We start from the raw sequence: 27,036 nt of genomic DNA, 5'->3' as shown, positions 1-27,036 counted from the left end.
ATTTGCAGTTTTATGCTGGCCAGTGTGACTTCTCAACCCATGATGTGATAAGATGTATCCTCCATCCTCGTTTCTGTTACAGGATTTTATAACTTCTCTTGCGATAGGGCCTGACTCTTATCTCCAAAGGAGCTGTTGTTCCACAGAAGTCATGGAGAGGCTTTAATAGCTTTTTGTAAAATGCACAAAGATCTTTGGGTAGAAGGTGCCACATACTTGGCTCGATGCCCAGGTATGTCCATTATAAGGGGAAAAGGAGGGGAGGAGAAGCCCAATTCCTTTTCAGAACTCTTCCTCCAGTAGTATTCTCAAGTGGCTTGCCTGACCATCTGACAACATGCGAGCTACAAATAAAAAAACGATAAATCCAAACTCAGCACCGGAGGAAGGAAGAAAATGAATTGAATGATTAAAAAAAAAAGTTGTTCTACTGGCACTTCTTTGTTCTTGAATTCAGGAATCCTTTAATTGGTACAGTACAATGCCCGCAGGCAAGTTTTGCTATAAAGCGTTTCCTGTTCAGAAGAACATACAAAATCTATTAAGAGAGCGAGATCACCACAGAACGGAACTTGAGAGCCTCGCTCAGAGTACATATTTGCAATTTGTGTTTGCACCCATCACGCAAAGGGTCTCTCAGGCGACAGGAAAGCCAAGAGGGGGCCCCCAAAAAAATCCTCATCTATTTGGGAAACGAATACTGTACTGTTAAATCAAAGGATTGGGTGTTCCTTGGGGAAGACACCTTCACTTGCCTTGCAATCTGAGCATTCTTCCTGTGAACTTTTTGGGTGCTTCGTGCATAAATAGTGAGAATTTGCCTGTCTTGGAGCTCTGGCAAATACTGAGCTTCAGCATGCTCTGGAGGCAAGTAGTTCCAAATTAATAAGGATAATAGCACACCAGTTACCTTGATGGTAGTTCCTGCCAGCAGGCAAATTTATTACCTTGAGCCGTATTGGGTGATATCTCTCATCCAAACCATCCCTATGCATGGAGGGTTCTGACAAGCACACAGGAAGAGCCAAAGTCCAGCGTCCTGTTCTCAGTGTGCCAACCAGATGCCCAGGGGAAGCCTGCAAGCAAGACGTGAGCACAACAGTATCCCCCCTTCCGATGAATTAACCATTCAGTAGTGGCCGTTGTGCATCAGATTTTATGTGCATAGGCTGCAATCAGGCACTGTAACCAGGGCTGGCACATAGTGGTGTTTGGCAAGGATACGCTTGTTCCCTTCCATTTGATGGACTGGTTTAGATTAGAAGTATCTCCCCGTCTCGGTTCTTGCGTTTCCTCACAGGCAAAAGCTATAGCTGTGCATGTTAGTGCAAAACATTTCCATGTGGATCAGGCATGTTAAATGCAGCATTTGACCATGGAACTGAGCTTGACAAAACATTCCCCATGGGCAAGGACCTGCCTTGGGAAGAAGAAAGAAACTGCCAGATTTCCCTAACCCTTCCTCCTTGCCCTGCAAGTTTTTAATATGCACTCTTTAAATATTGGGCTTTCTTTTCTTTTCTGTAGTGAGATTCTAGGGCAGGCATGACCAAGCATGGCCCTCCAATTCCCATCATCCCTGACCACTGGTCCCCTTTTAGCTGGGGATGATGGGAGTATTAGTCCCAAAACATCTGGAGGGCCAAGTTTGGCCATGCCTGTTCTAGGGAGTGCACCAGTTCACAGCTGCATCAGTTTGCACCCTATTCAGATCTCATTATCTCCCCAGTTTTCTTTCTGCAAATGCCACAGGTGAGATGTGTGCAAAATTCACAGGGCAACTAGATGCAAAGGGGAAAAGGAGAACAGAGAGATAAGAGCATCCTGCAGGTATGAGGAGCCGCTCCTGGTTGAATTCTTCCTTCTATATACATCTAATTGTTCCTTTACATCTGGCTACCCTTTAGATACATTTACTATTCCAGAATATCCTGCAGGCTGTGCATCAAATGTTGCAACCTCTCACTCATCTTTTATATGGCACTTTTTTAAATTTGCAAAGCAGTCTGGGTGTCTGTCGTCACGATAATTCCGTGAGATAGCTTCCTGTCACTCCTATTCCACAGACGAGAGTACTGAGGCCAAGAGACGTTCCCCAGGGCCTTGCAGTGATGTCATCCCACAGCCAAGTCCAGCTCTCTTTTCATTGGACCACACTGGCTCTAAAGCCGCCAACAGTTACCAGCACTGAGAAATCAGTTTCTAGATGACACACAACCACTTTCAGTGATGATTTTGAAATACGGTAAGAGTTGCCCAAGAGGAATGTGGCTGGGAACTCAACCACAATAAAACTCATTCCCAGACAAGCTGTGGACATGATTGCACCACAATGTAAATCACGAGCTACTCCCTTGCTCCTGTAAAGGAAGCTATAGAAATACCAAAGTCATTGACCAAAACAAGATGTAATGTTACAGTAATTTAGGGTTGCCATACGTCCAGACATATCCAGAATACTGCAGTCGGCAGCAGTGTCTGGATGGAAATCGGCAAAATGTCCGGGATAATCCAGACGTATGGCAGCCCATGTCAGCATTCATGGGCTCAAAGGTGGCATTTTATTTTTATTTTTTGCATTTTTTTACCTACAGTAATATTTTTTTAAAAAAACTGTTTGCAACACTCAACAGATGTTAACAAACTCTGTGTGAAGCATCAAGTCAGATTCTTCTTATTTCCCCCATTATACAGTCTACAGAACTGAAGCATATTTCTAATTGCGCTCAAAAGCAGTTGGTCTCTAACCAGGCTGTGCTATGATTTATCCTTGACTCAGGAACTTTTTTCAACTGCTGTGGTTTAGCTCCTTCAGCTCCATTTTCCTTTATCCCCATTCTCTCTATCCATTTATTGATTGGAGGTTTCTTGACTGTCGTTCTCCTGCTGCCCATCTCCACTTCCAGCTCCTAACTGAATCCTTCCACACTCTCCCTGATTCATTTTCCCTGACTCTAGCATTCATTTTCACCCCACTCTTCCCACTCTTCCTCCAAGGAGCTCAAGATTCCTTGTCCCCGTTTTATCTTCATAACAACCCTGCAAAGGCATGTTAGGGTGAGAGAAAATCACCAGCCCTGCATCACTCAGTGAACTTTGTGAATGAATGGGGATATGAGCCTAGGTTGTACTGGTTCATGACTGAGACTTTACCCAAGGGTTGCCGGTGTTATTTTTCTCAAAGGACTCTCTTAAACATCTCCAGATGTTCAACAATTGAAGATTTTCCTGACACGGAGATGGGGGAAAAGTACATCTGCTAAATTTCTGTGCCTAACAGATAGAAAAGACTCAGGAGTTGGATAGGAAATGGCCCAGAACAGTGCCAAATATCTCCTCATTTCACCGGGCCTTTATGCAGCTGGCCAATGTAAGCAGCCATCCTTTCCCCTCTAAGAATGCCCAGGGAATGATGATAAGTCATGATGTCACCTTGTTCCTATTCGGCCATACTGCAGCAAATTGGAGCAGTGTCTGTGACTAGTGTTCTGCTGCTATTTCATGTGGTGGCATATTCCTCCCCCACCCTTACTATTTCCCAGTTTAGGAGAACAGCCAGAGATCAGTGGTAGAGCATCTGCTGTATGTGAAGAAGGTCCCAGGTTCAATCTCTGGCATTTCTGGGAATGGCACCTGTCTAAAATTATGGAGTGCCACTGCAAGTCCATATCCTTCAACATGTCCCAGAGGAAAACCAGGATGTGGGTCTTTCGGGGCCTTGCTCCTGCACAAGTCATTTGACCTGTGTGAGAGCATGGCTCCCCAAAATGTGCATCTTTCAGGGCCAAAATCTCGTGGGAACCAGGTGACTCCTGCAAGAACATGGCACCCCAAAATTTGTGGCTTTCGGAGCCACAATCTTGTGACCATGGCACCCAAAAATGGGATGTCCCAATTAAATAGGGAGAGTTGAGCTGGATGGGACCAGTGATCTCACTCAGTATAACTTAGGCAGCCTCCTGTGTTGTTTAAGAAAGAGGAGACAGAACAAAAACCCCTACCACTTCATAGCACAACAAATAATGAATTTCTGACTCCTCCTTTAATTATTATAACTATCTCTCACCCCATCCCTGACACTAAAGGTAAAGGGGCCCCTGACCATCAGGTCCAGCTGTGTCCGACTCTGGGGTTGCGGCACTCATCTCGCTCTATAGGCCAAGGGAGCCGGCGTTTGTCCGCAGACAGCTTCCGGGTCATGTGGCCAGCATGACAAGGCTGCTTCTGGCGAACCAGAGCAGCGTATGGAAACACCGCTTACCTTCCCGCTGGAGCGGTCCCTATTTATCTACTTGCACTTTAATGTGCTTTTGAACTGCTAGGTGGGCAGGAGCTGGGACCAAGCAACGGGAGCTCACCCCGTCACAGGGATTCGAACCGCCGACCTTCTGATCAGCAAGCCCTAGACTCTGTGATTTAACCCACAGTGCCACCTGGGTCCCATCCCTGACACTAGCTCACACCTTACCTAAATTGTTTTCAAAGTAATCATGATACGTTGCATGGCCTTGAGTTCTTAAACAAGGAATTGCTAACCTCTAGACCGCATCACAATTTCTCACTGTTAGCTGCAATCAAACATTCTCCTGAACCCAAGCGGTTAAATGTGGGGACAGGGGTGCACCCACACGCCCCTCTTCCAACATCCTTGCATATGTTGCACATAGCCATCAGCCACTGACCTTCCCTGTGTTGCATGGGAAAGTCTGCATGGGGTTTCTGCTCATGTTCACTTGAATTCAAGTAGATTCCTCTGCATGATCAGAGACCCTGTTTTATTGGGATCCCCAGTTGCACAGGGAGTTCTGTTCATGTCTAATGAACGGAACCAGAAGCTCCCTGCAGGCTTTGCTTTGGGTACTAGGGGTGAGGAGCATGAAGCGCCTGAGACTTGCCCCTGCCTTTAGTCCTTGCATGTTCTGGCGAACTCCTGAATACTACTATTAATTTTAACACAGATTGGTCAGGAAGAGAAAAATATGGAGTCTGCCTTTTCAAAATGCGCACATTTCCACTGAATCTCATATTCATATTCAGCAGCCACTTAGAATCTCATTACAAAAAGTTAGCTCCTGGACAAAACAGACCATGAAATCATTTATAAATAAATGTCAGTTAGATTTATTTGTTGCAGCCGCAAGACTTAAGAACCACTCGTTAGCACTTGGAACAAAATTTGAATAGTCTGAAACATCCACACACTGTAAAACAACAGGTACTCTCACACTTGTTCAGTATTAGATTCAGGTAGGTAGTCGTGTTGATTAGATTCAGGTAGGTAGCTATAGGTATTTCGACTTGTTCAGTAGTAAGCAAGTATAAATGTTTTGATTGAATAAAAACATCCAGCATCAATACAGAACAGCTGTCCATATCAGAAATCTCCCGGTAATCTTACATTGATCCATATAGAGTAAAGGGCATAGGAATTTGTAAAATGCAATTGCACTGTTGCCAATTTCAGTTAAAGCTTTAGTTGAAATTCAGTTGAAATTCACAGATAGGTGCAGTGCAAATGGCTACATATCTACTCAGAAAAAATACTCATTGACTTCAGTGGAACTTTTTTCCAGATGTGTGCAGTGCTTCCCCCCCCCCAAAAAAAATGTTTAGAGGTACTCTCATTTTCCTACTCATATTGAAATACTGCCCCTCAATGAGGCCAAACTTAGATTCACAAAATGTTTAGAGGTATGCATACCCCTGCGTACCCCCCCCCAGAAAAACCACTGGGTGCATGTATAGGATTTTGAAGCATAGCACTTAGAATCATAGAATTGTAGAGTTGGGAGGGACACCAAGGGCCATCTAGTCCAACCCTCTGCAATGCTGGGATCTTTTGCCCAACATGGGGCTCGAACCCATGACCCTGAGATTAAGAGTCTTGTGTTCTACCAACTGTCCGTTATTGCAATATGGAAGGCATTAGCTGGAATCTAAGAAGGGTGAAAGCATTTCTAAGAATTAGTCTATGTCAACTAAATAGTTTTAAAACCTGTTTTGTTATTTAAGCGTAACGTACTATGGTGCTGGCTTAGCCGTGGCCAAAGTAGCTAAGCCACATCGAATAAACACATCGTGTACAATGTTTTTGGCTGCAAGTGGTCTGATACCAATAAAGCAATTGACCAAAAAGCCAGATGTCTGAATCACTGAGACAAATTTTTGGTACCAGTTGAAAGTTAGGTTGACTAAATGTAATAGGGCCTTTCTCCAAGAAGCACATTTTTGGCAGTTTTATCATCCGGCATGGATGGTAATCTAATCCAGTGGTTGAAAGGGTACAAATGCAGCTTAATTTCAACTGGTAAATGTCCAATTCCTGTGCTTAAACAAACAGAGTGAGCACCTGGCTGGGGGTTCCTTATGTACAGATTAGAGTTTTGCTCTGTAAGAGTTTGAGACAAGGCAGCAGTGGGCGCTCCATATCTTTGCACGATGACGTAACTGTGCGCCAATAAAATGTGACACATGAGTGGTATGGAAATGGTTTCCATGCCCCTTCACATGACCTATTTATTGAGCATTCATCCTGCACAAAACCTATATGGAAGTTAGATTATATTGAGCATTTGCTCTGATTTGTTTGTGGGGCGGTTTTCCGACAATGAACATCCATCCTGCATTTATCCTGATTCACTTTCATGCTGTTTATAGATCTCCCCATTAGTCATTTGTTCATCCCACCATTTACAATACATTTCCCTGTCACTTTCCGAACCACGAAAATATGCTTCTTTTTAAAAAGTGCATTTGGACAGCAAAGCCTTTTAATCTACTTTAGCTATGCAAATTTAAAGTTGAGTCCCTCTCAAAAGAGTGACAGCCTGGATGCAACCTTTCTTATACATATTACAGGTGACCCTCTTTTATTGCTGTGCAGCAGAGGCAAGAATTTGGTAGTGGATTCTATTCTTGATTTTCTGAATATAAAGATTATAGTCTGAACTTTACCACCTCTACGTGTTTTGCCAAAACATCCGGTGCTTCCCCCACCCTGCCTTTGCAAGCAATGAGAAAGAAATTACCTGGTGGTGAATCACGTCAATTTTCCACCCATTTTGCCAATCCTTTTTCTAAAGAATAGTTGTGTGTTAGGGGGAACCTCCTATCTACCCACAGCTGTATTTGGCATGAAAGCATGTCTAAGTTTATTCACCAAATCTAGGACAACTCTCTTGAGTTGGATGCTGCAGCTTTCTGGAGAAATGTTTAAACCAGACAGGAACTAGGCTAGAAAGAAATACAGCAGCGAGGAAACTAGAGTTTGGATGGGCTATAGACCAGATTGATCTACCATCTGCAATTAGACAAGAAACAAACAAACAAATAAACCCAAGAGTATGTCTAGAACCAACCCAGGGACTGAGTCATCTGCAAGAACAACGATGAACACAAAATTACAGCATGTACTTTTACAGCATTCGCACATAGGAAACATCTGGTTGGTTTAAATCTCGCTCCTTCCTTTTCTGGCCTTCTTAAGTTCAGAAGGTGGAGGGTATGGAGAACCCATTTGTGCAGGTTGCAGAGAAAGCCTTAGAGCTTGAGATCCATTGGGGCGAGTGAAGCAAGTTGTCTCAGGAAGTTGATTTTGTGTGGCATGAAAGAAGAGCAACTTGTTCGCTATTTAATTCATTATTGCTGTATTTATTTACTGCTAGAGGGGCCTTTTGTATTATAGACTTCAACCTGGGTATCGGGGGGGGGCATTTGTTATTTTGACTTAGGTAACAAAGCATCTTGGGCTGTTCTTGTTCATATGAGGCCCATGCTTACACAGAGCTGTAGTCAACATTAGCAGACCCATTGATATTGATGGACATGACAAACTTAGCCCCATTAATTTCAATGTGTCTACCCTGTGATAGAACGCAGTTGGAGGCAGTGCGCTGTTCCTATTCCTGATTTAAGCAATATGTTTCTTACATTCATTGCTAGGGTTGGCAGATATCAGTCAAGATATGTCTGCTTTTAAATCCTACATGGTCAGGATTGCCATACACAGTCTTCAAAAGGGATCCTGTGTATTTAAGAGTTGCAAAAATGTCAGAAGTGCACCATGCATGGTTTTCCTCGTTATCTGACATTAGAAGAGAGAGTTCAGACTTCATGGAGCATTTCCTTCTGCACTACAGGAACACAGGACCTTCTCGGGATTATAGCCTTGTGCAGGAGACATGGGTTATATGTTCTGCCAGATGTATAGTAGGGTCATCAGAATGGAGCACACATGTGCATTTCTTCTTGTGGCTCTTCCACTTTGGTTCTACATCCTCTTCATTTCTTCCCCATCCTTTCCAGAACCTTGACTGCAATGTCTTGCCCATCTTTTTGCAAGCATTTCTCCCATTTGCACTTGTAATAGCTATGGCTGGGCTGCTTGCCCCGCGACTGCAAAGTAACCACAGCAGATGTCCTCTTGCCTCCAAAACCCTGGACCCTGAAGCATCAGTGTCTGCTGATGGGGGCAGCCGTAAAAGAATACAGCAGGAGACTGGGTTTTTGCTCTGTGAGTTTTGTCTGAAGTATTTGTTTCAGTCGGAGTTATCAATGGGTCGCTGGGGGAAAGGGAGGCTGTTCCACCCATTCAGCTACGGAGAGTTGCATTCCAGTTCACAGAAAAGGTGCCGCGAGAATGTTAACACTGCCATAAGGGGTCATAACAAAAGTTCTCCTTAATACGGTGCATGATAAACTCCTGGAATTTACTGCTGCAAGACTGGTAGCCACAGTCTTAGAGGGCTTTACAGGGGCACTAGACAAATTCATGGACGATGAGAGATCTGACAAAGGCTATTCAGTAACAGGTTTGAAAGGGATAGCTGGGGGGATGGACCTCTGAATATGGGAATTTTTTTTATTTCTCCCCCTAAATAAAAATATGCATGTCTGTGCATGCTATACACTAGTGAGTAAACTGGGAGTAAACATTTAGGGATTCTATTGGGGGGGGGAGGAGATATCAACCGAATGGCGGAGACGGTTCTGTTTCATACCCCTCTAAAGCATTAGCATTCTGAAGCAAATAAATCTACAATCCCAATTAAAATTGTAGGTGCAAGACAACCTGTTTATAGATAATTAATCCAGATTTGTTTGCAGAAATTTTTGCAGGGAAGTTATACAGGCTTGGTTGTTTATTGAGTGTTTGTTCTGATTTGTTCGCTGGGAGGTTACATCAATCGTTATCCCTCACTTTCCAGTGCATTTTCATGTCACTTTACTTATTGCAAAAAGTCTGCTTTTTGGGGTAGTAGATGTATTGCACCAGAGCGCCATATCAGCTTTAATTTGCCAGCATGTGATTGAATCCCATTTGAAAATAGCAGCAGTCTCGGAGGTGCCCTTAGTAATCTTCAAGCCAACAATATTTTAACTTGGTCTCAGTTGTGATGCATGTTCTGAACTAAGCACCATCTTCTATATTTCATGGTGTTCTGGAATGTGGGAAAACCCTTTGAAATAAGGCTAAGCGGCATTCCTTGATATAACAGACCCATACATGTACATACTCCCTGTACATCAGCCAGGGAGGCAGCCCAACCTTGCATGCAGGAATGCAAGGTAATTTGAACTAGACTAAGAAATGCAATCAAATACGCGGAGTTTGAATTTGTTTTCTTGCTTTTCTATACAAGGCTGGTTAAGCATTCCCTAAGTGTGAGATGGCTGAAGTTGGTTTCGGTGTATTTTTTGTTTAATAAAAAATTACTTCATCATCTATGAATGAATCAAGTCAAATACAGGGCCGAGAAGAGAGAGAGTGAGAGAGATGTATGAATGACTCCTCTGACATTTGCAATGTCTCATTTGGGGCTGGTTTATTTGGATGGTTTTAAACCTCGATGGAAAAAGTGAGGATGACTTAAGGCTAGCAGTGACACACAGTTGTGTGTATCTTTCCTCCTACTTAAAAAAAAAATAAAGTCACCAGAAGCATCCCTAGGAGGCTAAAGGTTTAAGCAGATGAACAGGAGTGGGGAGCGGCTGCTTAACCCTTTCCCTTCCAGTCATTCTACCCTCAAAAACCATCTTCCAGCTACTTTTCCAAACTGAGGGAAAAGATATGAGAGCCTGTATGTGTAGAGATGGCTGGTTATGAGCATGAAAAACATGGGGAAAGGGTGAAACTGCCCGCCACAGCCAATCCTCTGCTTAATCTCCCACAGCTACTTTTGATTAAAGGAATCACCCACAGCATGCTCACACAGCAGCATGTTATATCTCGCGTCAGTAAATGAAAAAGTGCTACCTTTGGGCCTCAAGAGGATGAGGGCAATCCAGGTGCAATATTAACCCCATCGGACTAAAAATACGGTCTGTATATGTAATATATTGTTGGCTTTTTGCACAAGATCGCTACCCAACGTCACAAGCCAGTGCGGATTGAATGTACTGATTTCTGTAGGAATCTGAATGCATGCAAGTGAAGGCAGATCTGACTTGGCAGCTCGGTGGCATGCAGGAGCTCCCGAGTTCAGTCCCTGGCCCTTCCAGTTAAAAGCACCTGGTAAGAGGTGATGGGAAAGACATTTACCTGAGACCCTGGAGAGCAGGTACCAGCAGCTGGGAGTACTGGTTGAGAGGGACAACTTGTTTGACCTGGTACAATGGTATGTTCCTATATATAGGTAGTTGTTGAATGAAAGGGGGGAATGAACCATTTGGGATGGAGCCCTACCTAATACGTTTCCTGGTTACTATATGCTGCTTCCCCTCGGGATTTAAGGCCGTGGTCACAGACCATTTTAGCTTCAGTGGGATTTGCCTATGTATTGGCTGGGTTTGAGGTTCCAGGTGAACCCCTCTACGGGGTGGACACGTATGCCTTCAATGAAGTGTGCAAAAAAAGATGAAGGCAGCCGAGTGAGTCATGATGTTTGGCATGGGAGGCGGAGAAGGCATAAGGAGGAGGCTTTGCAAAGGCAGCTTTTCTGAAGCAGCATTTGTTCAAGCGTGGACATAGACATGAAGCCTAGATACTAGAACGGGTCAGGCGGTGGTCTAAGAAGCAGGCCCGGGGAACAGATAAATCTCTAGAACAGCCCTTGGTGAATCTCCACCCTCCCCATCTCTTCCACTTCCTCATTCGTCACTTCTACGGGTGCTGCTGTGTGTCCTCTGTCTTTCAGTTCTTTGCTCTCCTACTTTCAAGACTTGCCAGGTTTGGGGAGGGGGGTCTGGAATGCTTTCTAAAGACGCCATGTCCATCAGCTGTCACACACACCCGGTGCCGCCTCCTCCTCCTCTTCTCTCCCATTATTTCCCAACTTCCCCCCTCATCTACACCTGAGCTGTGAGCTCCCGCAAAACACTGTTGTAAATCCACACTGTCTTCCTCAAAAATTCCTAGAAAAATCCACAATTCGTATGAGTGAAAATAGCATGTATAAATGCATTGCGTAGGAGAAAATCACTGGAAAAATAATGTTCTTGCACTAAATTTTATGCAGATACATATATACTAAGAGAAATTTGCACAATCATGCATGCAAGGCTTTTTTAAAAAGAAAGAATTGCAAACTAACATGGACAAAGTGTGAATACCAGGTTGGGAAAATAAGTAACCGAGAGAAATTGAAATTGACAGATTCCTCCTTCCATAGAAATAATAGACGTCTATAAAATGCTGCATGTGTTTTGAATTCTGTAATACTTATAAAACCTTAATTAAAAATAACTTTGGATAAAGAGAACTTTATTCTCCCTGTCCCATAATCCTAGAACTTGGGGCCACCTAATTTAAACCAACTGAGAGACAAAAGAAAGTATTCCCCCCCCCACAGGATCTGCGTGGGCGACTGGGGACGAGCGCCCTGAGCGCTGCGGCGGTAGCGAAGAGGCGCCCGATCAGTCCGCTTCTCAGCTGATCGGGCGCCTCTTCGCCACCGCCGCAGCGCTCAGGGCGTTCGCCCCCAGTCGCCTACGCAGATCCCGGCTTCACCTGCAGCCGCAGCTGCCTCTCACCAGGCTCTTCGCGCTGCGCTCCCCGAAGCGGCTTCCACCCCCGCAAAACACAGTGAGACGGCCACTGCGAGTGGCATGAAAAGAAGATCGCCAGCAAGCGCGCTGTTGCCTCTTGCCGGCTCTTCCGAAGGCGCTTAAATGCCTTCCTTTCCTTGCCAGACCTGCTCCCCCCCGGCTTATTTTCGGGGGATGTCTTATATTTATTCTACTAATGAAAAGCCTGACATGGCTTATTTTTGAGGACCGTCTTATTTTAGGAGAAACACGGTATGTGCATTTCCTCCCCACTAGATGTGGTAATAGCCATTGGCTTTAGCTGGCTTTAAAATGAGGTTAAATTAATTAATGGAGGATAAGTCTGTCAGTGGGTATGAGTCATAGTAGCCAAATGCAGCATCCATGTTTAGAAGCAGTATGCAACTGAATACATTGGGAGAGGATTTTTGCCTTCTAAAGTGGCTGGCTAGTATGGGAATGAGTACTCCGAATTTTACTAGGTTATAGCTTCATCTACCATGGCTCTTCTTGTGCTCAGTGCTATCACTGGGGGCAGACCCAGCAATCGTGGTCTTTCTAGTCCATGGGTAGGCAAAGTAAAGCCCAGGGGCTGGATCCGGCCCAATCGCCTTCTAAATCCGGCCTGCGGACGGTCCAGAAATCAGCATGTTTTTACGTGAGTAGAATGTGTCCTTTTATTTAAAATGAATCTCTGGGTTATTTTGGGGGCATAGGAATTCGTTCATATATTTATTTTTTTCAAAATATAGTCCGGCCCCCCACACGGTCTGAGGGGCAGTGGACCGGCCCCCTGCTGAAAACGTTTGCTGACCCCTGTATCTAGTCCATCAGGAAAGTATTATTGCTATTGCAGAGCTTGACCTTCTAAGTAAAAATGTTCCCTGTGTATCCACAAGTCATTAAAACCACCCTCTCTCCTCCTTGTTTGTATGTAGAGACGGTTTCTCCCCGCCCCCTCCACCCAACCTGGCAGTGCAAATAACTCAAGCCTTTAATCACAGCTAGACCATAATATTTACTAGCATTTCAGCAATATTGTGGCGAACAGATCAAGACATTCATTTCCTCTTTTGCATGCAGTGAGCGATACATGCAGTGCACGTCTGGTTTATGGCAGGAAACTCATGTTGCTACACACAGATGCTCGGCTGCGCACAGAACCCAGCTAGGTTTAATTGGGATGATTTGAAGCAAATGAAGGAGAGAGAGAGGGTTTAGGAGGAAACGCAGCCTCTCCCTTTGGCCTCCATGTTGGACCTGTTTTGTGTTGCTTTGCTCGGGCTGTTGTCGAGGGAAAGAGCCTGACGTCAGCAGCCATTGTGTGCTGAAATTGGGTATAGGCAAATCTGTCAGTATCAATTTCTCTCCGTTTTTCATTTTTCCAATCTTAACTTCAGTTTCCACACCAGTTGGCATTAAAAAAAAAAAGTCCTCATCTGCCTCTTAGTGTGAATTTCTTCTAACGCACACTTCTAACACCTAATATACACAATTTTTGTAGAGCATTTCCCCCCAATATAATTTTTGTATGTACTTTTCACAGATATATTACATTTCCTCTCCTCCTGGTCTTCCACTGACAATGTCTCCTTTATCTACCCCGAATCCCCCTTTCCCTTTTTCTCACTGGGTCACAATTCTCCTCGCTGTAAAACATTGGAAATACACTAACCATCCTTTGAACTGAAAAGGGCATTTGCCCCCTGTCTGCTGTTGCCTCTATCCTTTCCTCTCTCACTGTAGCCCATTCATGTGTCAGATTTTGAACTGTAAGCCTCTTGGGGCAGGGACCTTGTTTGTTACTCCCTACGATGCCCTTCATCTTGCTGTGTTAACCATCACTTCCACAGTCCAGGAAGTTAAAATTTCTTGCCTCGAGAATGCGAAGCACACTGTAGCGTCTTGCTAGATCTGTTATGATGGCAAAACAAATTCTATGGAAACTATTGTAAAGGCTGGCCTGGGACAGCTGGGGAAAGCCTTGTGTTGTTGATGTTTTTGGCACCACCTTAATCTGGATTGAGATCCTCGAATTATGTGGGGGGAACCCAGGAGAAAGCATTGTTTTTCTTTTCCCCCATACCCAAAGTGAAGCCCTGCCAAGCTGGCATAAATGCCCTCAACTTTCCAGGGGCTTCTTTCCAAACGCAGTGTGTGCCTCCTCCTAAAGATAGTCTTTACAGTGGCCAGGCCCGGTGGAAAACATGAAGTCTGCATGGATTAGCGCAGGAATTCATTTGGACTGATGACTTGGGTTTCCCTCTATAAACAGCAGTAGTGTTTTCATCTTTTGGACTGGGCTACACATTTCGGATCCCTCCTCCTCCTTCTCCTCCTTCCTGATAGGCTTGCCTGAAGTTCAAGCTGTGCTGCAGAAAGCACATTGCAAAACCCTATTTCTGAGCGTGGAAAATAGCATGAAATCAGTGTGGCATGTGTGTGTATATATATATAAATAAAATAAATTACCCTGTTCTGCTTTCAGAGGGGGCTCTATTTTATTTTTTAAAGAGCACAGGAGTAGGGCTTTTTAAAAAATAATATTTTTTTTTCCTGGTGAAAGGAAAAATAAAGTTTCCACTTTCATCATCAGCCTATGGCATGATTTAAAAAAAAAGTTCCCTTTCACCAATTTCCTTAAAGCATTGCACTCAGAGTGCATTCCACTTCTGGGTATCTTAGCACGTTGTTTTTTTTTTAAGGAAAGGGTACTGATTCTTTTAGTGGAAGCAAAAGCTTCTATTGGCAGAAGAATACGTAGGCTTTAAAGTTACACCGGATCTCTTTGTTGGGCAGGAGTGCAACATAACTTAAAAATAATTAATATGGAACCAAAGTGGGGTGGGATTGAGATTTCTGTGAAATAGAAAGTGCTGAAAATTGCTTTCGTGTTTCTAAGCGCTAAAGTGCTTCAGCATTTTTCTCAGAAAATTTCTTTTCCTCCTCTCCCTAGAAAAAGAAAGCTGCCTTGTAAGTCCCACCCCCTCCCAGTACCGTCCACTGTGTTTGTGGCATGAAGTACCCTTCCTGAACTACCACAATGCCCTATTATTGTGGAGCAATGCAAAATGATGGCCAGGGTGCTGAAACACCGTTGCAAGGGTATTGCAACCCTGTTAAAAACTTAATTCCCTGGCCAGAGTGCTGGAAGCTACATAGGTGAGTGGTGAATCCACTGCAGATCGCTCACGGGCCTGCTTTGGCTTGTTGTCAGCTGGGCTACAGTACGGGCATGACTGATTTAATTTCATCATCTAATCTAATGACATATGCATAAAGTCATTTGCATCATACAGTCAGTCAAAGTGAACCTGTAGCAATCACTTTTCCTCCTTGTGAATCTTGGGTATCGACTTGCATTGTGCACAACATTCTGACAAATGGTCCCAGCTGTTCTGTGATGTGCAGAACGCAGCAGCCCCAGCCTCGACATTCTGGACACTCTTTGCTTCATGAGGGGTATTTGGTCTGCCGAGGAATGGGAGCAGCCGTCACAATTCTGAACCGCAGGAAGCAAACAAAGCCCTGATGAGCTCCAAATTCTCAACAGCTGGATGCAGATGACATTTTTAAAAATGAAAGAAATGAGGAAGGAAGGAAGGAAGGAAGGAAGGGAAAAAAATACAATCCTTAGCCCTGCTGCTTTGGGGCAGGGGGGCTGTTTCTGTGCTGCCCTCATGCAGCAACATGCCAAATCGTAGTGGGTCATTCAGAAAGCAACCAGGAAAAACTACAGCATAATATTTTGATGTTATGAAAAGTATACAGACTCAAACAACTATTTTGTGCAGTGACAGGCCAACACAAGTCAGTGGTAGAGTTGAGTTCTGAGAATTAGTTCTGTGCTGAAAATTGTCCTCCAGTTTCTTAGAAGTTTTCTGCCTCTGAGAAAGAGCTTTCAATTTTTCTACTGTACTTTTTTTCTGCAGGGCACTTAAGAATTTCTTTAGAATTTTGGTGGCTGCAGAGTTGAGCTTACCATATAAATGCAAGGTGACCATGGGTGGTTTTCTTCTTCTTCTTTTTTTTAAAAAAAGAATTTTATTAATTAAACAATCAATACAAATCATCACATATATCTCATACATTCTTTTCGAAAAAAGATATGTAAATATCGAGCAAATATACTACAAACAAAATAGAAATAAATAATAATAATAATAATAATAATCAAAAATAACAAAATGCGATTCACCCACCACCACCATTTCCCCTCCCCCCCTCAGACTTCCCTCCGCTGTCTACTCGACTTCTGTTTCCGACCCTATTCTAATTCTGTAAATATTGTTAATTATTGTTTCCTCTAAATATATTTCTCTGCATGCATTCTATATCCCTAATTTTTGTCTTCTTATATCATTTCATATCTTTCATTCTAAGCATGAAAGCATACCCTCTTTTAGATAATATTTTTTCATATATTCATCATAACATTTCCATTCGCTTCTTAGTTTTTGTTTCGATTGGTTTCTCACAGCTGCTGTCAACGTGGTCATTAATAAATACTCACTAACTTTGCTAATCCACTCCTCCTTTGTTGGTATTTTTTGTGTTTTCCAATATGTGGCTATTATCATCCTGACCGCTGTACACGCATATAAAAACACTTTTTTATTCTCTTTTGGAATCTCCTCATTTAATAATCCTAATAGATAAATCTCTGGGTTTTTTATTATTGATTTTTTTTCATCATTTTCTTTAATTCCTCATGGTGGTTTTCTTCTTCTTTTCTTGCTATGAAATATTTCTGCAGTCCTCTGCTTTCTTCTCCAAATGCTCACACTGGAAGAAAACTCAAGAAAGGAATGATGTATTCACCTGAGCTTGAATTTCCATGCGGAAATTGGGAAGACTGGCTTACCCAGCCCTTGAGTGCAGTGTGCTCCCAGATTTTGTTGTTAAGGGAAGTTTTTCCTTTTACCTTAAAAAACAAATCCACACCAATTGCCTTAAAATGAGATAGAGCATCACTTCAAATAAAATAAAAAAGAACAAATGAACAGTTGACAGGCAGGGGGTGGCAAGGTGGGTCCCCGCCAGGCAATGGGGAGGGGGCCGCATAACCAGCTAAAAATATGTCCATAAATATAAGTATTGATTATTGCCTCATAAGAAATGGTTTTAAATAGAGGGTGAATTGAATGGGTGGAATGGGGGATGGAGGAGAGGCGGAAAGAAGATCAAATTTGTCTGTGGTTAGGGGGTGCAATCTGGACGGTTCTGCCAGGGGGTGCAAGATCACCAAGCTATGGCTCTGTTGGCAGGTGGAAAGTAGGCAGCCTCCCTATCTTCCTATGCTTACAGAAAATTCCAGCCAATGTTTTCAGGAAGCAAAAGCAACCAGGAAGGCTGCACAGTGCAGACCAGAGATGTTCTGCAGAAATTCTGTAGAAATTCACTCACAAACACTCACTGGCCAATTTGAAAGTCAGGTGAAGCACGGGGAGGGGGGGACCCCAAACCCCACCTGCACTCTACAGAGTTTCCTTTGATTATTTTCTGATGCAACGTATCTTCTAGTTACTTGGTGGATAATTGGAGTGACAACCCCCCCCCCCGTTCTCATGAGAATAATTGCAAAACATCATCATCATCTATGTCACCAATTCAAAGCCGGGTCAGGAATTACCAGCAGCAATTATTATACTTTAGTGGCCAACCAGAATGAAGAAGAAATGGTGATTGGCACCACTGGCTTCCAATGGCGTTTTGGTTGCTACCCTTGCCCCTTTCTGCTCTTTTCTAGCTAGGAATGGAATTTTCTGAAATAGCGATGTCAAGCTTATCCATTTCAGCAGCTTCTTTTGATCATAGGTCCGCCAGTTCCAGGATGTGAATGTGTGATTGAGCCATAAGGCAATTAGCTAAACAGTTTGTGTTGGACAGGACACATTAATTATTATGTCATTGTCTTTCTCTTCAAAACTTACAACTTCTGTTCTAAAGAATATTCAAGGCAGCAATAGAGCAATGAAAATACATGAAGAAAATGTCAGTTTGCAGTGATCAAATACAGCAGAATAAAAAGAGCTAAAAAGGCAGCAGAAGTGTAGGACCAAGAGCAATAATCTGCAAAAGTTCCCTGAAGTAAAGGTGTCAAAGCTGCCTGTCTAAACAGGGCAGCAGTGGGACCAGAGAGGCCTCCCTAGAAAATATATTAGGCACCATAGCTAAAGAATTTTTGTCCTGGGTACACACTTACCAGGTAAAGGTAAAGGGACCCCTGACCATTAGGTCCAGTCGTGACTGACTCTGGGGTTGCGGCGCTCCTCTCGTAATATTGGCTGAGGAAGCCGGCGTACAGCTTCCAGGTTATGTGTCCAGCATGACAAAGCCGATTCTGGTGAACCAGAGAAGCACACGGAAATGCCATTTACCTTCCCACTGTAGGTACCTATTTATCTACTTGCACTTTGACGTGCTTTCGAACTGCTAGGTTGGCAGGAGCTGGGACCGAGCAATGGGAGCTCACCCCGTTGTGGGGATTCGAACCGCCGACCTTCTGATCGGCAAGCCCTAGCTCTGTGGTTTAACCCACAGTGCCACCCATGTCCCGTTCTGACCCTTCTGAGGGTAGAGAGGCTCAAAACAGAGGAAGAACAAAGTCCTTGGAAAAGTTAGTATGAAGGCAGCTGATTCTTTTATTATCAACCCAGAGTCAAAGAGATCAATGCAAAAGTGAAGGCACTACTCCATGGCATAGACTGTGGCCCAAACAAAAGGCCTGGGGGGATTAGCTGTTCTGGTAAATAAATGGGCCCTTTAGAGAGGTGGGGGAATCCTCAAATCAAATCAGCACCTCTTCTCCATCCACTAAAAATGCAGGATCCCAGTGTTTACCATTTTTCTTTGGAAGCATGGAGGTTTTACTTCTTATGTATGGGCATTGTCTGGTAGAGTCTTATGTGTGGGCATTGTCTGGTGGAATCTCAGAATCCAGAGTGATCTGCAAGCAGGAATATTGGGCAATCAGCACCATGTGTAGCTCTGTGACTCTCCTTATGAACTGCAGAAGCAGAATAAATCATGCACAACAACTGGATCTGCAGTTCATCTTACTTTGCCTAATTTATACAGGTTGCGGAATTCAACTTTTGTTGAGCCATAGTTTTGATTTTAAAACACAGAGTATATGAGGTCCCAGGCCACGTCTCATAAACTAAGGTTTTATGTCACCCTAAATGGATTTGCTTGGTTGCCAAGCATTTTTCAACTATGTTTTGGATGTTCCTCTTTCATTTTTGGCTTGGGCAGGCAATCAGGGAAGGTAATTCCAAGTCTGGAAGATAGTTGACTACTGTTGGCTGCAAATAGGTGACTGGAGAGTGCATTGCACTGGGACGTACCATTGCAGACTGCGTCCAGCTGTTAACAGATTCCTAGTGTGTACAGATTTCTACAGCCAAATCTCTGCAGAACTATGAGTTACAGGGGAATGTTAGTTTGAATTTACAGCTGGTTTGCTGTTCATTTTTATGGAAAGCCTCCGTTTCTCCTTTTCAACCAAGGAATCCTCCACAGATCACCTCAGTGACAACATTCTTAAGAATGGATACTTTCAGAAGTATGCTCGCAACAGGTGCATTTGCACTCCAGATTTTTGATGTGCAGCTGTTCCCTAATTATAGCTCAAAGAGGGGGTAATATATGGGGGGAAGAATGCTGTTCAGAAAACAACACTTTTAGCATGCACAATAGATAAATGTTTTTGAGGCAGCTGAAAATGTCTTGAAAGGGTCATTGCTTTCGCTCATGCTTTTCTATTGCCTCTGACCAGTCAGATGTTAAATATTTCTGAAAAACTAGTTGAGTCCAAAGGCAAATGTGGGATGGGTGTGCACACCCTAAACTGTGATCCTTCAATCAAAACACCTTTCACTTTCTGAATAAAAACTACTATATACCTCTTATACTTTCTCATAGCAGGCCTTGTTCTTTACTAAAGAATCTTCCATCCCAAGCCGGCCTTGTACTTTACTAAAGAATCAAGTTTAAGAAGATCCCATTCTTGCATAGGTATGAATGAGTAAGACCTGTTTTAAATCAGCTGTGATTGTATGACCAGCGGACAGTTCTTCATTCAGTGAAGTCAAGCAGGCAGTGGAGTCCCCATGCCAGGCTCCCTCATCGAGGCTGCATGGCTGAACTCCTGCCGCCGCCTTCTGGAGCTCCCCCCAGCTGCCCAGTCCACCAGGGGGTGCAACACTTGCCCCTGGGCACTGGCAACCCACAGTACATCACTACAAGCAGGAATCCTCAACTATATCCCAAATGAAGAAAAGAATGCAGGGGAAAGAGATGGAACAGAGTGCTGGAGAAACAACTTTTCCTTTGGCATTCCCAACAGGCTTTTTGGTTTCCAACCTCAATTTTCATTGATCCTCTGAACCCTTGCAAAGCTATGGGTTTTTCACGCCAACCACTGTAAAATCAAATGTGTGCTAAGTGGATTGCTTTTAATCGGCACCCTTTTCACCTCCAAACCTAGGGCATTACCGTCAGTGTCACTTGCTCATACTGAAAGCGTCTGATACTGAGCATTTCTTCCTCTTCTTCTCTTAAACGCAGTGTCGTTCTTCGCAATATGTTGCAGGCCTTGTTTATGAGACAGTGAAGCGTGCTGCAGTACCAGTTTCATGTTCCCTTCTAATTGCAAGGTAGCCTTGGGGGATTTTGACAGGGTTTTATGTTGTTGTTGTCTTACCACCTCTGTACCTAAAAATATACTTCTTTCTACCAGAGCTTAAATTGTCCTGGGCATGAGTCTTTGATGCTGTTTTCAGTGCCAAAGCTCAGTCATGGAGTGCAGGTGTGATATTGTGACTTAGCTGAAACCTGGCCTGAGTGAAAGAGAGGCTACTTAAATACGGCCCAAACCACATGATTCTTACAGAATCAAATGCAATTGGGGAGGCTGGAAGTTTCAGTATGAGAATGGCAGTGAGGAGGGTCTGCTAAACCTCTTTCCATTCTGGTCTACTTTTTCTGCTCTGAATTGCCCCACTCCTTCTGTACTAACATTTTGTACCCTGTGGGTGCAGTGCTGCAGATGACAACAAGCACAGAGAAGAGGAAAGCAACCATGATCTCCTTTCTGGAAGCTCATAGCTCATCCATACTAAAATGTAGTTTGACTTAGCTAGTCATCTGAATGAGAGCCATCTCTCTCTCTCTCTCTCTCTCTCTCTCTCTCTCTCTCTCTCTCTCTCTCTCTCTCTATATATATATATATATATATATATATATATATATATATATATATATATATAAACTGGGTATGTTCCTTCATCTCCAATGTTCAACAAAACCGCTTGACCGATAGCGTTGAAATTTGGACACAAAGTCAAATGTGACTACCCGAGTGACCACATACCATTTTCAAAGACAGATGTGTCACCCATGCCAGGTAAAAACCCCAAAACCCCGTGTTTCAGAACTCACAAATCATATGAAAGTGCATGCTGGGAGCACAGGAGAGATTGCAACACAGCCCCCTCTAGCAATGGCTACACTGGTACTGCACCTAGGAAAGCTTCACTCTCCACTGTATCTCGACTTGGCTTTGCAGACTAGGCCGAGTGGAAGTGGAGGCTTGTCTGGGTGGGGGAGGGGGAGGGGCAGGATAGGTCATGGGTTGGGACAGGGTGGCCCCAATCACAGGGATGAGCCGGGGTGGGGGGAGGAGGGGGCGGAAGAGGTCATGGGTCGGGACAGGGTGGGCCCAATCATAGGGATGAGCAGGCGTAAAACAGGGGGACTCGGAAGGTAAGGGGAGTCTGAAGGGGGGCTCTGAGGCTCCATTTAACAGACTGAGCCACAGCAACACGTGGCAGGGCCAGCTAGTATCTCAATAAAATTACTGTACATACCGTACATACATCATTTTATTTGTATGCTGCCTTTCCAAAGCTCAAGGCTAGCTGTGTTTTGGTTTGTGTACTGATCCAGGAAAGTGCAAATTGGGGAAGTTTGCTTTAAAATGTGAGCCAAACCAATTTCTCCCTCATCCGTAACATGCATTAGCATCACCTTTATATAAATTCCACTTCTGCTTCATTTCCTTTTTTTCCTCCTGTTGTATACCCTACTGTTGGCATTTACTTTTTTTAAGCTCCTCAGAACAGCGAATTGTCTTTTTGCTTATAATTGCTCTGTAAAGTGTATCCATTGTATACACTTAATCTGCAATATGTCGCAGACCAGTAGTATCGATTGGACTGCCTTTCAGGTTTATGAGAGTGAACGGTGTTGCAACGGTTGTTGGGAGAGCTGCAATCTTAAGAGCTGTTGAAATTGTGCTTTGGCCTCTGTTAAGAAGGATGGGATAGCGATGAAGGAGGAATCAATTTTAAATGGACTTATACACAAAACTTTGCAGGTCCAACCCAATTGAGCTTTCCCCACATAGAACCATGTCTTGGATTGATCACCCAGCTTCATACAAGTAATAAACAAGACTAATTTTTACTTGGTTTGGCACTTAGAAATGAATGAACATAGGTTAGTTATGTTTATTAATTTTAGTGAATCCGCTCTTGAGTAGAAGTAGCATTGGATTCAACCCTATTCGCTGAGTGCCCCACCAGCTATTTATTTTTAATAACGCTTCTTTCTGCACAAGCTGGAACAAGGCAGCTAACAGCAAAACCAGATAAGACAATATAGCAATAAGAATTACAACACTATAAAAGAACAGATAATTAAAACAATATGAATCAGAGAGAAGCAATAAAACCGCGACGATGTTGACTGAAAAAAAAAAGAAGCCCATTGCCTTTCATTCCTATTAAAAAGCAGGGAATGGACCAGGAGGTGGAAGAAGCAAACATACCACTCCTGGGAGGCCGTTTTGTAATCTGGGTACCACAATTCAAAAAGCTCTATTCTTGTTCGCATCAACTGAAACCTTTTCAGAAGCAAGCCTGTAAGACGCGTCTCAGAAGCCGAGTGACGTTTCTGAGCAGAAACAAAAACCGTAGGTTTTCTTTTTTCTTTTCTTAGGCTGACCAGATTCCCCTAGTTAGAAAGCTTGTGTCTGCTCCCTGAGAAATTCTAACGTGTGAATGAGTACACACTGACTTCAATCATGTGTAAAGTAAAATTAAGCACCCATTTAATACGTTCTCTGCGATTTACTAGCTATCAACCTAGGAGAGCCAAATGCTTGACTCAGACACACATGGTTTTCCTTTCAGGACCCCCATCAACCAAAACCATCTGGCTACATATTATTTTTTATTTTTATTATTTTTGCAAAATTGTACTTTATGATTACTTCATTGTTTAAAGCTAAATAAAAAGTACACGCCAGACACTAGAATTCCACAGCACTCAAGGTTCCTATGTTTATTCAAAAAGGCACCATGAACCTGTAGTTATTCAGATTCTACCTATTATAGGACAAACTATTAACACATTAGGTAGTAAGCTTTTTAGCAGCTGCTGCTCTGCTTGTCACGTGCTGATAGTCTGGCTGCCCTTTGTTAAAGTCAGCTGAGGTTGTCAATTGGTGAATTGCAGCAAGGGTGGGGAACCTCTGCTGCTTCTGTCCTCTGATTCCAAAGATGCACAGTTAATCCCCTTTCCCAGCTGCAACAAAACATGTCTCTTCCATATCGGTTTCTACAGCCACAGTAGGTGCTGTAACCTTCCAACAGGTTGACTTCACTCACAAAGGCGCACTCTTCCATTGTCTCCCGAAACAGACAGATCCAACAACTTTGAAATCCCATTGAAATCAATAGGACTTACTTCTGGGTCAATATAAGCAGGACTGGGTTGTAACTGGCTTTTTTAAAATATATATATATATATATATAAAACACTTCTCCCTGCTCACCATTTGTTGTTTTGTCTCATAATCTACATTTACTTTAAAGCATTATCCCTGTAACTTGATTAAGCAGCCTGCATGCACACAGCACCTCCATTAACTGATTAACTGTGTGAAAGTCCTCTGGCCATCCGAAATGTAATGACTTTTCAGCTAATCACTCTGCAGGCTCAGGTGTGGCATTAATGATTGACAGGGCCTTGGCCGTTTGCGTAGCAAGCTAGAGTGGGGCTTTGCAGACCAGTGACTCAGTGTGTGTGGACAAGGAAGCCCACAGCTGTCAAGTTCTCCCTTTTTTTAAGGGAAATTCCCTTATGCTGAATAGGCTTCCTCGCGAGAAAAGGGGAAACTTGACAGCTATGAGGAGGCCCTTTGCTGGGAACGAACCTCATCAGTAGAGCACATGAAGAGCCCCAGACTGAATTCCTGGCATCTCCCAATAAGAGGATTAGATTGCAGGGGATGTGAAAGACCTCTGCTTGAGACCTAGATTCCACGGCCGAAGAACAGGTGTTTGTTTCTATGTTAAAGTATTGTTATCCAGCCTTTTTTGCTTTTAACAAAAGGAGGGCATGAAATTCAGCCCTCTGGTAGTTCAGTACCTGGCCAACCAGATGCACCTGGGAAGTTCAGGGCTTTTTTTGCAGCCAGAACTTGCTGGAACTCTGTTCTGGCACCTCTTTTTCTAGAGAAATAGTACTGGGGAAGCTCATCAGCCAGACACAAGCATAAGAGCCCTCTCCTACTGTGGCTCCCCAGCACTTGGTCATTTAGAGGACGTTTGTCACACTGAGGGCCAAATTCCTGCCTGGGCCACCTTCTGGGGTCCATGTGGCAATGGTAGGTGGGACCAGAAGCAAAAGGGGGTGAGGCAGCCAGTGTAAATTTAAAGGTGCTGACCTTTAAAGCCCTGGACAGCCTCGGCCCTGTATACTTGAAGAAGAATCAACCCAGACACTGAGGTCTACCTCCAAGGGCCTTCTGGCAGTTCCCTCACTGTAAGAACTGACGTTACAGGAAACCAGGCAGAGGGCCTTCTTGGTAGTGGCACCCACCCTGTGGAACATCCACCCATCACATGTTAAGGAGATAAATAACTACATGACTTTTGGTGTTTTTATATCTTGCTGGAAGCCTCCCAGAGTGGCTGGGGCAACCCAGTCAGATGGGCGGCATATAAATAATAAAGTTGTTGTTGTTGTTGTTGCTGTTGTATTTACAGTAGGCTACTTTGTTCACACACCCCTCTATCATCCATTCATTCAACAAGGAAGCATTATCTGAGATCAAGGACACATTCCAGCCAGGGGAAAATATTTGAGGAGGGCGAGAAGCAGGGGCACTGAGAGTTGTTACCTGGGAAGAGGGTGTGTGGCTGAGGAAGGGGTGTTCTGGAAAGGGTCCTGAGGGTCAGATGGAGAGGCAGAGGGGGTCACATTTTGGTCCCAGGCCTAAGGATTCCCATACTGCCTCTAAAAGCAGCAAGAATGGCCAGCAGCTTGGGGGTAGTCCAGGTATAGGCAAACTCGGCCCTCCAAATGTTTTGAGACTACAATTCCCTTCATCCCTGACCACTGGTCCTGTTAGCTAGGGATGATGGGAGTTGTAGTCCCAAAACATCTGTAGGGCTGAGTTTGCCTATGCCTAGGGTAGTCCCTGCTTTTAAATGGTCCTAAAGTGAAAGGGTCAGTGAACAAGCTGTGGGCCATTCTTTAAAAAAAGCAAAATGGCAGGTGTCATTTTTAGGCAATGGCCAGGCAGCCCTTTTGGCAGTTGCATTTATTGACTGAACGAAGATGTCTGGAAAGGGAAACACTGAAGAAAATTCTACTGCAGTAGCAAATAGCATTGATGGATGGCAATGTGTTATTATACTAATACGTCATTTAATGTTTCTGTCAAAGCAAATACTGTGCGGTGCAACTTTAATGAGGACTGACTGGAATAGCGAAACAATATTGAATTGAGGCCATGTGATGAGAACTTTCATAAAGACTTGTACGTTTCAGGGTTTTTTTCCTGCAGTTTTTTCTTTCTAGGTTATAAAATGTAGAAATGAATGTCCGGAGCAGAATTATTCCCCCTTCCCCCTTTCCATATGTGATTTGTGCCACTTGCAGTGTGACTAAGGTTAGGCATTATATTCACGATGGAGAATGATTGTGTACAGCAGGTGAAACTGAGGGAGTAGTTATGACTAACTTAAGTCCATTGATTTCAGGGGGGGGTGTCTGCTCTGAATATGACATAGTTAGATTCTACCCTGTGTGCCTAACATCCAGCTAATAAACCAAGGTGCTAGTTCTCAAGGCAGCATGGAGTTTGTAAAAACTGAGCTGTTTGCAGATCATGCTTTAGTAGACTGTATTCACATGGAACATCTTGAATATTGCCCAGTACATTTTCACCTTTAAGGCACACACACACACACACACCACGAACTATTTCCATGAACCTGTTGGGAAAATTACATTGCAATGTTATCTAGAACGTAAATGATATGCCTAGATCCCCAATTAATACTGAGCTCTCATGGAATTTGCATCCTGGTTAGAGTACTTGTATGTCAAACATGGAAATATGAGAAAGTTAATTCAAATGTACCTCCAGCTGTTTCAAGTGAAGCAGTTCGTGTGGATGCTGGTTAGTTGGTCCAGGGGTGTGTAGGGAAGCAATTCATGTTATAGCATTTAATGTGCAACAGAAAGCAAGCATTGTAACATTTGACCTTTCAGCAGGGTCAAAGGTTACATTTCTTTCTCAAAAATGGTTTTACAAATCTTTTTCAGAGCTGATAGACACACACCTTAGCTGGATACAAAACATTATATGAGACAGAATGACTGTGCTTTTTTGAACCGAGCAATCAAAGTCCAAGGTAATTGATATTTTCCTGACTTTTGTCTAGCTGCAGATTTTCTTAAATTTTCTTTGATTTAGCTGGGTTTCTTCTGTCAATGTCATTTTGGTTGTTGTTTTTTTTGTTTGGTTGAAAGGTTAATTGTAGAAATATATGATATTTGGTGGGTAGGGAAGTGGCTGGGTGGCGGGCTGTGACATGTCACACGCTGTGTTTTAAAAATCATTGACATTTACCAACACTAGCTGTCCTTGTTTTTAAAGCATTGGGGTCTGGAGTTTTCTGGGTATTTCAAACGCATTTGCCTGTTCCAAAAATGAATGTGGCCCCTGCTCCCCAGCCCCACCCCCATCTC

General features: G+C 43.5%; 1 protein-coding gene across 6 annotated transcripts in view; it reads left to right on the top strand.

The window, feature by feature from the left end:
* Positions 1–27,036, top strand: part of NFATC2 (nuclear factor of activated T cells 2) — a 138,799-nt gene that overhangs the window by 90,503 nt on the left and 21,260 nt on the right. Inside the window, exon 10 of one of the 6 annotated variants that reach the window (XM_035121780.3) lies at positions 26,611–26,699. The exons of the other annotated variants lie outside the window; for them this stretch is intronic. Within the exon in view, the coding sequence (XP_034977671.2) occupies positions 26,611–26,654 (44 nt within the window). The 3' untranslated portion in view covers positions 26,655–26,699. The remainder of the gene's footprint in view (positions 1–26,610; positions 26,700–27,036) is intronic. 6 annotated transcript variants of the gene reach the window in all.

This window comes from Zootoca vivipara, chromosome 7 (genome assembly GCF_965207765.1).
Source record: "Zootoca vivipara chromosome 7, rZooViv2.hap1.1, whole genome shotgun sequence".
In the NCBI taxonomy this organism is placed as follows: domain Eukaryota; kingdom Metazoa; phylum Chordata; class Lepidosauria; order Squamata; family Lacertidae; genus Zootoca; species Zootoca vivipara.
This window is presented reverse-complemented; position numbering and strand designations above follow the sequence as displayed.